Here is a 12,555-nt window from a genome sequence, read left to right on the forward strand (position 1 = left end):
TGAGTGTAAAAATGATTATAATCTACACAGGTAGAATGAACACCCACAATGATTAAACTAGAAATCCTTCAATTATTGTAGCATTAGAGAACTTGCATTAAAAATAACTTGTATTATGAAACTAAGACATTTCATAACTTTCTCTGGACTTGTTATTTTTTTCTCATCTGTTTCCAACTGGGCCCTCACAGTAGCATGGTAATCCTTTTATTTTTCTTAATAGATTCTGTTTCCTCTCACCACAGTGGTTGTTCCAAAACTTCTTTTCTCTTTTCAAGCCCTCTGCTCTCAGGTGACTCACTTGCTTCCTACTTTACCAAAAAATCTAAGGTCATTAACTACCAGCATTTTTCTCAGCTTGCAAATCTTTAATATAATCTATTTCTTCCTATATTCCAGTCTCTGAAGAAACAACTGTCATACTCGCTTTTTTCTAATCTTCAGTCTGTTCCCAACTACTTGTTCCCCCCAAATCGTCTATAAACATACTTAGGTCTTCATCCTTCTTAAAAATCTTTTATAGGCCCTATGCTACCCAAAACTATTGTTCGAAATATCCTTCGTGTTTTCTCAGTCCCACTCTTAGAAAAACCTGTCCACATTTGCTATCTCTAATCCTTTCCTTGCAATCTTTTCTAAATTCTCTGCAATCTGGCTTCTGACTGAATTTATCACCTGAAATTCTTCTCTTTAGTACCAATAATTCTTTTATTGTCAAACATAATGACATTTTCTCAATTTTCATACCCTTTAATTTCTCTGCAGTGCCTGTTACTGCAGACTCCTCTTCCTCCTAATCCTATTTAACCTTTAGGTTTCCATGGCACTGATCTCTCTTGACTCTCCTCTTACATGTCTGATTGTGCCTCAGTTTCTTTTGCTAAATCATCAACCATATTGGATCCCTAGCTGGGGAAGTTTCCCCAGGCTCTGTCCTAGCTTCTTTGGCCTCACATTAGCTCCCATATGGTAACCTATCTCTAGAAAGATGACTCTCAGTTCTATATCTCTAGTCTTGAACATCAGTACCAGAGAACCAAATGCCTATCAGACATGTCAAACTATATGCCCTCTAGATATCTTAAACACAATATTTTCAAAAAAGAATTTATTATATTTTCCCACAAACTCACTTCCCTTTTGAACTTTCCTTTTCTACTGAAGGTACTATCATGCTTCCAAACACCAGTTACAATCTTGATGTGACATTCTCTTCTCACCCCACATATTCAATTAGCTTCCAAAGATTGTCATTTCAGTCTCTATTAACATCTTTCCCATGACTTCTCTCTCATCTCATCACCTATTGCCTAGACAATTGCAATAGCATCCTATTTATTTGTGCTTTGTGGAATCTTTCAGCATTATAATCCATTATAATTCCCTATAGTCAAAGCGATTTTCCTAAAGCACAGGTCTGACCATATCACCCTCCTACTCAGTAAACTAATGGTTCCTTGACACTTCTAATAACAATTTCTCTATTTTGGATTTAAAAATCTTCACAACATAGTTTTATTCTACCTTTTAGACTTATAATTTATTAGTCTTCTCATCTTTTGTGGCTTATCTAAATAGCCTTCACACTGAGCCTCATAAACTACATCTACCGCTCTCTAACAATGCAATTTGCTGATCATCATATTTAGAACTCATTCCATCCTTCCTCTGCCTCTTGGAATCTCTGATTTTCTTTAAGACTTGGCTCAGTAGCTTCTTCTGCATAAGACCTTTCCTTCTGTCTCTAGATGCTAGTGCTTCTCTTCTACTGTTATCTTGTAAATGTTTTATATTCACTGTATATACACAATACATGTGCATACTGTCTGTCTTGTTTGAATGTGGGCTTACTGAGGGCTGAGATTATTTGTCTTTTTCAATTTATCCCAGTACCTGAGCATAGAAGAGGCACTTAATCAGTTCCTGATGGTTGACTGATTCCCTATAGTTACTATAGTTATATTATCTTGAAAGGATTATAAGTAAGGAAAAGGATGGGAGATCCAATTTCCTTTCTTCAGGCATCTCCCAAAGAAATTGTATTTGGAAGCCCCTGCTGATAGCTGCTAAAAAGTAAGCAAGAAAGCCAATCTCTGGGCCCAAGGAGAGAAGAAAGGGTATAAAAGGGAGGGCAAACTATGATTAAGAATCATTGTTGGTGGGGAGGGGACTACCTAACATCAGAGTAAGGAGTACAGATCACTTACTCAAGGAAGCCAGGCTTATGCTTCTGCTCATTGTGAGGTCCAAATTGAATTTGGCACTGGAAGCCAGCAAACTCACAGGCTTTGTCAAAAGATACAGGATGGGAACCATTCAAGATGTCATCTCGTGCCTGTAGAATACAACAGGGCATTCAGATTGGTCCTAGGTTAGAGGACATTAACATGCTTTTCTATATAATACCACTGCTATTTTTGCATCCCCTTCCCTACCAGCTGTGTCCCCATTTTTTTAATTATAGCTTTTTATTTACAAGATATATGCATGGGTAATTTTTTTAGCATTGACAATTGCAAAATCTTTTGTTCCAACTTTTCTTCTCCTTCCCCCCACCTCCTCCCCCAGATGGCAGATAGACCAATACATGTTAAATATGTTAAAGTATATGTTTAATACAATATATGTATATATATCCATACAGTTAATTTGCTGCACAAGAAGAATTGGTATTTCCCCATTTTTATACCTGCACATAGAGGAGATTCAGCTGTACAGGGTCCCGGGAGTCCACATTTTGATCTGAGTAGAAAAATTTTCTTCGAAGGAGTAATGTTTCATGCTCTTCAACACCTTGCTCCCTCAGTGTCCGTCCATGGTCCAGCCAGTTCACTGGAGTAAAAAGATACCCCTTTTTTAGTAGTGAGACCTATGATAACCATTAGAACCCTTACTGAAAGGGTGCTCTTATGTATGGCCCCTGCCCTACTGATCCAGCTGTCTTCTCCTATCTAAAAGCTGCCTCTTCCTTTACTGTTCCAGATGTCCCTTCCCTACCTGTACAGGTACTCCTCACATATTGCTCTAGGAGTTCCTCTCCTACAGCTCCAGGGGTCCCTTCCCTATTGCCCCAGTATTCCCCCCCCCTCCACTGCCCCAGAAGCCTCTTCCCCTACTGCTCACACTCATCATCTGTGTGTAGCTTTTGCTTCAGCTTCTCCATTTTCTTCTCATCCCGCAACAGTGTCTTATCCTTCCGAAGTGTCCCTGTCACCTCCTCTTTTTTCTCCTCCAGGAGTTCTCGAACCAGGGAATATTCCTCGTGATTGGTGATACCTGGGCAATGGTGTGTTCAGAGGGGTAAGGCAGGGGCTGTGGGGATAGCAAGTGGCTGGCTACTGTTAATCAGCTTCCCCCTATCACCCTCATACCAATGCGGGCACAGATGGTCATGAGCATGTCAGTGACTGTCTTAGAATCATCCACCATGATGGTCTTTACAGCTCCATCCAGCATTCTGATCTTTAGGGGCCGTTGCTTCTTTCTATACTCCATGGTGTCCTAGGTGGAGGCAGAAAGGAAGGCAGCATCTTAGGCTGGTGGATAGTGTGTTGGGGAGCAGGGAGGAGACAACTTTTTGGTTGTTTCAGTATCCAAAAATGTGAGAATCAGTTTGTACAAAGGGAACTGATGAGGCAATGAGTGATCACAGATTGAAACAGAGAGCTGTGCTCTTCAAAGAGTTGTGCTCCTCACATATGGAGGTAGTCATAGTCTGATTCTGGTCAGGTCTGCAGTGGTCAGAAGAACTAGAGATAGGGTTGTAGAGTTGTAAAGAGAAAGGTCTGAAGATTAGAAATACTCACTCCATTTCGAAGCATGTAGTAATCCAGGGCTTTTCCAGCCTCTAGCCAGATGCCCTTTTTGGGGTCATCATCCGATAGAAACAGCCCAAAGTCATTGGCTGGAAGAGAACAGTTGTTAATCCAAGCCAGATTTACCTAGAATTTCCCACCTTTCACCCTTACACACAAGCTGGTCCTACAACACAGAAAGTTCCGTAGCATACTACAGACCCCTGTCTATGGTGTGGTTCACTCACTGCCCCAGTAGACATCACAATCCAAAACTAGAAGTAGAACAATAGTTTAATCAGGGAAAGGAGGGCTCAATCCCTTCCTGCTTAATCAGGAAACCAACTGGAAAGGGACTACATGGTATTAGTAGAAGGAGAGCTTTGTATAAATTTGTCCCAGCATTTAGCCCAATGTCCCTGCTTTTCTCCATCTAGGACCTAGAAACTTACGAGGGCCAGCTAGGGCTTCTGGGATACGCTCTCTGATGATTCGGCAAGCATCATACACCATGGTAGATGGCTCAAACTGCATTGTCTTCACGACATTCCCAATGCTGATTTTCAGCGACAGGGCAACCATGTTGGCCGCTTCTCTTCTTTCTGGCTACACCTGCTGGGTGGTAATGGGATGTTAGCTTCATGGGAAAGACAATGGGGGTGGTAGAAAGGTAATAATAGGAAAGGTGATCAGGCAAGATAGGGAGTCTGTTTTAAAACAAACAAAAAGGGCAGCTAGGTGGTGCAGTGGATACAGCACTAGTCCTGAAGTCAGGAGGACCCGAGTTCAAATCTGCCCTCAGATACTTAACACTTCCTAGCTGTGTAACCCTGGGAAAGTCACTTAATCCCAACTGCCTCAGCAAAAACAACAATAACAATAAAGCCAAAAACCAACCTAACTCCAAATAAATAATCCAACTCTAAAAACTGTTCCTAGCTTTAAGATACTCCACAAAGAGAAGCCAGCTTGGACACTGTTGCTCACTGTTTTGAGAGTTGAGTCCCCAACATCTAGAGCCCTTAAGAATTTTTCAGTTTATCTATTTTTCCCCTCATGTCTTTCTCGCTTTAGTTTTTGTTTTCCATTCCCTGCCTTTTGTTTCTCTCTCCTCTGTTAATATTTTTCCTTCTTTTCTCTCTTACATGGATGAAGGCCATTATCTTTCTTTTGAGGCCACTTCCATGAAGCTGTGGAGGAGTGTAAAAGTCAAGAAGCTGAATAGTTTAGTCCATTGGCTTCAGAGATTATTTTTTAAGCCAACTGACAGATAACTTGTCACCTGCTTCTGGGGTGCCCTCGTGTTCCCCCCCTCAACTCACTGTCGGCACTTCTATTCTCTCCCAAATTTCTAATCCACTCCTCTCATTATTTTCTTTTCTTAAAGCTCTCAGGATGGTGAGCAGCTCTGTAGACTCCTGGGGAATCAAATGTGATATATGATCTTATCCATGTTTAAGTCCTTGCTTGTAGTTCACTTTAAAATGGCCCACTGTTATAACTGTATCTTTATCTTCTACCTAACTTGATTCCTCCAAACTTTCTGTATCCCCTTTTCCTTGATATCTTCCCCTTTTTCTAATAGTTTGGTTCAGCAGGTCATTGGTATCAAGAGGCAGGTAGCACAGAGCTTTTTCATTACAGCAGAATTTTCCTGGCAGCCACTGACATCACCAAATGCTGTATACTGATTGGCTGTCTCACAGCCAAAGGAGGGGGGTACGACTGAAGGCTGAAAATATCAATTTCCTACTGCCACAAGTTTTCTAAGGTAAACTAGCTGTAGGCAGGTGGCAAAGCAAGAAACTAGAGGATGAGGATTTGGAAGATATAGGGACCAGAGAAGTGAAGGAGTGCTGGTAACAATTTGGGAGAGGGAATCAAGGAGGAAATGGTCCAAGAGGATAAGGCAGCAGGGCAATTTGGGGACATATAATCATGGGGTAAAGGGGAGATTTCTGGAGAAATAACAAATGATGGGGGAAAAGGTGAACTTAGGCAGATTGACCAGTGGTTTCTGGGGTATAAATGGGCCAGAGGTTCCTGAGGAGAACCTTAACCTTGACCTGTGCCTTCTGTGTCTTCCCTACCTTCCCACCAAAATCCCTTCATCCCTGTTTATAGTTCCCTTCCCCTACCCCCTTCATCACTGGGCCATTCCCTGCATTTAGACCAACCTGGTGTTGGGAGTACTGATCGCACCGGAGCAATTCAGAGAAGCAGGCAGCTGGCAAAATTCAGAACAGGACTAAAAAGAATTCCTCATCCTGGCCTGAAAATGTGAACCCTCATACCCCGGTTTCCTCCGGACACACAGAATCCCCATCATTTGGGCAGGAAACCACTGAAACCTTTGGTGAGACCCCGATAAGAGAACTGAGTCATGCTCCCCTCTCTTCCTACTGAATATGGTAAAAAGAGGCAGGGGAAAGAACACTGACTAGAGTTAAAGACTTGAGTTCCAATCCCACCTTTGACAATTATTATCCATGTGATCTTGAACAAGTCACTTAAACTCTTTGGGAGACATCCGTTTCCTCATGTGCAAAATGAGGTTGGACTAGGCAGCCTCTGAGATGCCTTTTAGCTCTACATATATGGTCCTATGATGGGAAAAAGAGTAATACACTCTTGAGAAAAGGGTCCCTTAAAGATTATGTCCAGGGAGCTACTTTCCATCATCTTTTCCTATTTAGCAAAGTCCCTTTCTCTCCCCTCCCCCTCGAGGGAATCCCCCTCCCTCAAGACATTCCAGAGTCACATTCCAGAGGAGTTGGGCAATGAGGGGGGGAGGAGGGAAGGGGAGATGTCACAACCCAGCAAGGAATGGAATGTGTGTGTGTGCTTGAGGGAAGGTGGGGGGAAGTGGGGTACACAATGTATAGGCAAAGCAGTGAAAGACGAGGAGATGAAGAAAAAGAGGGTCAGAGAGGAGATAAATACAGAGATATTAAGAGAAACTGAGGAAAAGAGAAGGTAGATCATGCATACATATGAAAGACAGAGATATGAGAGACAGAAAAAGGCAATGATAGATGAAGAATAAGTCAGAAAGTATAGACAGGACTGGGGGAGTTTATACTTAGTGTCTGTTACCAAATTTGGCCTCTGAGTCTTAACCACAGGGAGGAGGGGGAACCCTGTGGGTTAGATGCTGACACATCCGGCCTCAGGCTGTGGGAGGCTCAAGTAGGACTGGACTGGGCAACCAGAGAAGGATTAGGCCAAATCAAACTAATTCTCCTCTACACTTCTTCCACTCCCTTTATATATGCCCTGACCTTTCTCCATATCCATATTACCTTTCTCTCCTACACAGAATCCCTTTACCCATATATCTCCCCATATCTCTTTCCCAATTCCCAAACTGTCTACACACTGCTTCTACCCTCAGTCAGGCAAACACCTACTGAATGCCTACTAGGTATAAAGTATTGTGTTACTTAAAGTAAGTATTACTGGATATATAAATGTGAATAAGGTAGGTCTCTTGTCCTCAAAACTCTAGTAGAGGTGGTGAGATAAGTCCATAAATAAATCTAATACAAGGTAGGCTCTAAGTAAGTGCTGGAAAGGTTCAGAGAAGGGAGAGATCATGTTTGATTGAGGGCAGCCAGAGAAAGTGTTTTTGAGACTAACATTTAAAGTGGGTAGGATTTCTTTCTATTTTTTTTTTTTAATTTATGGAATAAAGCAAGTATTTCCTTAGTATAGTATATAAAAAAAAGATGATTGTGAAACTGAAAACCTATTATGTACAACCTGCTTATTTCTTTCAGTAGGTGTGCTTTCTGACAGGAGCAAAGGGCAGAATTTACATATAAAAGAATGAGAGATTAATGATAATAGGGAAATATGTAGAGAAAAGTGACCATGTATAAGGATGTACATAGGAGAGTGTAAGGAAAAATTTGGGCTAGATTACTGATGGACTTGAATAGAAGACTGAATTTGGACCTTTTTATTATAGGTAAGGGGGAACCAATAGTGGAATGACATAATTAATGGTGTGACTAGAAAGACTGTCTTGAGGATGGTGTGCAGGATGGATAAAAAAACAGATGCTGAAAGTAAGACCAACTAGGAGACTTCTTTGACCTAGGGTAATTAGTTGGAATGGGAAGGAAAGGACTAATAAGAAGTGCTGTAAGAAAATAGGATGAAGAGGATTTGATGAGGGAGGGGCAATATAAGAGTCAATGCTAACTCTAAGTTTTGGGCTTTTTTTTTTTTTGTTTGTTTTTACAAGGCAATCATGATTATGTGACTTGTTCAAGGTCATACAGCTACTAAATGTCAAGTGTGAGGTTGGATCTGAACTTATGTCCTCCTGACCCCCTTGCTTGTGTTCTATCTGCTGTGCCACCTTGCGGCCGAAATAATTCTGCTTTTGAGTCAAAGTGACTACAAAAATAATGCTACCCATTAGAAAATTCAATAAAGTAGAGGGAGAGAAGCTCCTTTAGTAGGAAAGATGAGTTCAGTTTTGAATTTATGGAATTTGAGGTACCCATGGGACATCTGGGTAGCTGCACCCAACAGAAAGTTGGACAAAAAGAACTGCATTTTAAGTGAGAGGTTAAAGCTTCTCGCCTTGTAAATAAACCAACCTCCTCCTACATGGAAATACTTTGCCTTTCCCTCCCCCCTCTTCTCCTCACAGACTTGAAGTCCCAAGAGACTTTGGAATACTCAGCTCAACTAACTCAGCTTAAGGGTTAGAAAAGAGGCAAACTAAGTATGGTCAGTGGCCAAGTTGAAGTGATTGATACTGGAGAGTACAGTAAGTGGCTGAATTGGTCTTAGAGTTAGGTCAGAGTAAAGTCAGGAGGTGACTTGCCAAAGAGAGAAATGATATCAGGATATATATAGTCAACTCTTTGGCCAAGGTAAGGATGAGATCAGGGTGGGATCAGTGACTGGGCCAAGCTGAGGGTTAAGACCTGGGTGTGGTCAGTGGCCAGGCTGGGGATGTGATCAGCAGAGACCAGCTTCCTTCTCAGGCTTCATTTCCCCTTTTCTTGTTGGGGAGGGAGGAGGAAGATCTGTGACTGGACCAGGGAACTGGAAGAAGCTCAGAATTGGGGAGATGCCAAATTGAAAGAGTAGGGGAACTCAGAGCATGTCCAGGGTTGAGGGACTCAGCAGATGGTGAGGGACCCAGGGGGAAGTTAAATTGGTGGGAATTTTTGTTAAAAAAAAAAAAAATAAAATAAACAACAAAAAATACATACACAGAAGGGGAGTTGTGAGGGGAGGTCAAGGAGGATGTGAAAAGCAGGAAGTCATAATCTCCCACCCTCTGCTCTAGTCAGGTCCAAGGGAGGGGGTTAGGAACTAAGTGACTAAGGAACAAGGGAAAAATGGGGTTGAGCTTTCTGGGCACAAAGCCATTCTCCTCAAATCTACTTCATTTTTGATTACCTTAGGGCTGACCAAACATACTTCCCACCCACAGACAAACTGGCAATACTTTTCCAAATAAGAAAACAATAAGTTCTTGCCCTTCCCATGTCACCATCTACTTTCCATTTTACCCCTTACACCACTCTGGAAGCACTGAAATCAATGGAGAGACTTTGGGTATCAAATGGCCTGTACTAGAGTCTGAAACTCTGCCAATGGAACCTGGGGCCCCAAACCCAGGATTCTGGTTCTCTACTTAGAGAGGTCCTTGAGATGTTCTGATAACCACAAAGGAAATGGAGGAACAGTCTAAATTAGGGGGACTTAGCTCAGCTCATGATTGAGGTACTACATGATGAGGATTTATGATAGACCATAAATCTTGAGACCAATCAATTCATGATCCCTCATATTGACCTCAAAATTGCAACCTTTTATGAGTTCTAAGCCCGAGTTCCAAATTTAACCAAAACTTCAATATTGATCCTGATCTCATCACTGACTCCTACACTGACCTGACAGTTCTAAAGTCTAAAACTCTTTCTGATTCCTAACCATTTAAATCTAGTACTACTCTATGACCAAACAAACCATTCAACCCAATTCCTGAACCCTAATGCTGACTCTGAAAAAATCACTGACCTTTAACCCTCATCTCTTGAACATGAGTAGCTTCAAACATTGACCCTAAATGGAAAATTGTTATTTAGTAATTATCATTCTAATCAATGATTCCTGGACCAATCACTGATTACTGACATTGGAGCTTAACCCTTAATCTATTCCTATGTCCTGTCACTAGATCCTGGTCTTTGGGTCCCTGATCAAATATAAATTCCCTTATTTGGCATTTAAAGTTTTTACCTTTTCAGTCTTCAGACTTTACTTTCCTCTGTGAATTCTACCAGTTTTTCTTGCCGTTTCTTTAATACGATACCTGTCTCCTGTTTCCCTGCTTTTTTACTAGCCATGTACTTTTTTACTTCTCCATGCCTGGAATGTTCAGTCTACTTACCTCCAACTCTTAAATTTCCCTTGTTTTCTTCAAAATTCGGCTCAAATCCCACTTTTGGGGGGGAGGCTTTTCCAGATTACCCTGGCTACTAGTGTTCTCTACTAGTGTTCTCTCCTCTCTACATCTTCTTTATGTGCTTACTTGCATGTAGTCTCCTCTTCCTCAGGATGTAAGCTCTTTGATAGCAGGAGTCGGAATTATCTTTTTGCTTTTCTTTGTATTCTCATTGTTTAGCACAATGCCTGATCCAGCAAGGACATAATGCTAGACTTTTAATAAACCAAATATTATTCTTTTTTTTTTTTTTTTTTTTTTTTTTACCAAATATTATTCTAAACTCAAATTTGACTTTTAATTTAATTCCTGATTGGTCATCTCCAATTCTAAATCTATGACTCTACAACACCTAACACTGACCCACAGATTAATGCTGATTCTTTATTCAACCTGTGAATCTATTAATATTAACCCAAAACTTTAAGATTCAACATTAATCTATAAAACAAAAATCCTAATTTTTTGTAAAACTTGCCTATTTGTCACAATCCTAAATCTTAACCAAACTTCCCTGATTTCCCTTACCAAATTTCCACCTTCAAGAAGTCTTTTTCTCTTAATGCTAGATGCTGTCCTCTGGGATTATCTTTCATCTACTCTACGTAATTTTGAATGTGATATAGATGTTTTCATGTTGCCTCTTATTATGCTGTGAGCTCCTTTCGGGCATGGAACATATTTTTGGCTTTCTCTGGGTCCCTGGTGCTTATCATAATGCCAGGAATAAGTGCTTAAATACTTGTTGACTAATAATCACAATAGACTGTGTGTGGGTGTGTGTATAAATCTACAAATTTCTAATTTTATCCTCATGCTGACTATGGGAAGCAGGTGCTAACATCAATTTAGTTCTCATCAAGATAATCTGGTTCAAATTCCAAAGCTAATTAACTCTAATTTTCTCCCAAACCTTTGGCATCCCTAATCCTAAAATCCCTTAATCAATACAGTAAATGCTACACCCACGTACACCATCCCAACTCCGGGACCTAAATCTTCCCCATCTCCACCACTCGGATATCAGGTTCCTCTTGATTTGATCCCATCCCTGATCACCTAACCCGATCTAATTTTAATTTATCCTAACAATCTCATCCATCATTTTTGCCTAACTATATTCTATCCCATACCATTCTTGACCCCAAAGCCAGTTTAGTCCCACCCCTGCCCCTTTAACCCCAGTTGGGTTCCATCCATTCCGGTCTCCTAGCCCCACGGCCTAGTGTCACCATCCCTGTCTTCCTAAACCTTAGAGTTTAATCCCACCCACCCACCTCAGTCACTCTAACATCGGAATTTAATCTCACCCATCCCTGTCCCTCTAACCGAGTTGAGTCCCACCCACTCACACTTGTCACTCAAACCCGAGTTGAGTCCCATCCATCTCGGTCCCCCTAACTCGAGTTTAGCCCCACCCACCTGTCACTCTAACCCGAGTTTAGTCCCATTCACCCCCGTCCCCCTAATCCTAGTTGAGTCCCCCCGCACCCACTCCTGTCATTCTAAGCCCAGAATTTAACCCCACCCATCCTTGTCGCTCTAGCCCCAGTTAGTCCCACCTACTCACATCTGTCACCCCAGCCCCCGAGTTTAGCCCCCTCCCCCCCCGTTCCTGTTTCCTAAATTTACAGCCCAGTGCCACTAATCCTGGCGCTCCTGACCCCTGCCCAGCCCCGTCGCCCTCTAGCATCCCGGGTACCAGGACTCCTCCCCCCAGCAGCCGGGCAAGCAGGATGGACACGCCCGGACACTGACCTCTCAGGCCGGGGAGGGTGAGCGGCGGCGCCCAGGCACCCACCACGACTGCTCCCGCTGCAGCCAGCGCCAGCCCCGGCCCACAGCTGCACCCTCTGCCTGCCCCCGGCCTTTCCCCTCATCCCAACTTCTGTGCCTTCACCCGGGGGCCAGGCTCCCCTCCCCCGGATCCAGTCCCCTCCCCCCCCAGTCCGGCCCTGCCCCTTCCCGCCGCCGTCCCGTTCTTCCTGGTTCCGCCCCGCGCCCTGGGCCGCCTCAGCCCCACCTGAGCTACTCGGGGATCTCCCGCTTGCCGGCCCGCCCTCCAGGTCACTCACTCGTTAGCTCTCCGGGTTCCCGGGTCCGGGGTCCGGCCTCGCCCTCCCGCCGACTGACGAACTCTCTGCCACTTCCGTCCCCGGAGCGCGTTCCCCCCCCTCCCCCCGCTCCTGACCCGTGGGCGGCGCCCTGGGCCCGCCCCTTTACGGCTCTGCTAGCTGCAGGAAGCTGCTCTGGCCCCAGCTCTCTATGCCTGGAGCGGGTCGAGAG

The 12,555-nt window shown here is 43.1% G+C and overlaps 1 protein-coding gene across 6 annotated transcripts in view; it reads right to left on the reverse strand.

The window, feature by feature from the left end:
- Positions 1-12,454, reverse strand: part of TLN1 (talin 1) — a 38,484-nt gene extending 26,030 nt beyond the window's left edge. For 2 of the 6 annotated variants that reach the window (XM_074280330.1, XM_074280326.1), the window contains exons 1-7: positions 12,345-12,454; positions 4,247-4,409; positions 3,807-3,904; positions 3,372-3,501; positions 3,124-3,276; positions 2,690-2,832; positions 2,208-2,335 (exon numbers count right to left, since the gene is read on the reverse strand). In XM_074280330.1, the coding sequence (XP_074136431.1) occupies positions 2,208-2,335; positions 2,690-2,832; positions 3,124-3,276; positions 3,372-3,501; positions 3,807-3,904; positions 4,247-4,376 (782 nt within the window). In that variant the 5' untranslated portion in view covers positions 4,377-4,409; positions 12,345-12,454. Of the gene's footprint in view, positions 1-2,207; positions 2,336-2,689; positions 2,833-3,123; positions 3,277-3,371; positions 3,502-3,806; positions 3,905-4,246; positions 4,410-5,971; positions 6,088-12,027; positions 12,165-12,344 lie in introns of those variants that run through there. The other 4 variants (XM_074280332.1, XM_074280327.1, XM_074280328.1 and 1 more) reach the window with 3 other exon arrangements.
- Positions 12,455-12,555: the final 101 nt, after the last annotated feature.

Source organism: Sminthopsis crassicaudata, chromosome 1 (genome assembly GCF_048593235.1).
Source record: "Sminthopsis crassicaudata isolate SCR6 chromosome 1, ASM4859323v1, whole genome shotgun sequence".
In the NCBI taxonomy this organism is placed as follows: domain Eukaryota; kingdom Metazoa; phylum Chordata; class Mammalia; order Dasyuromorphia; family Dasyuridae; genus Sminthopsis; species Sminthopsis crassicaudata.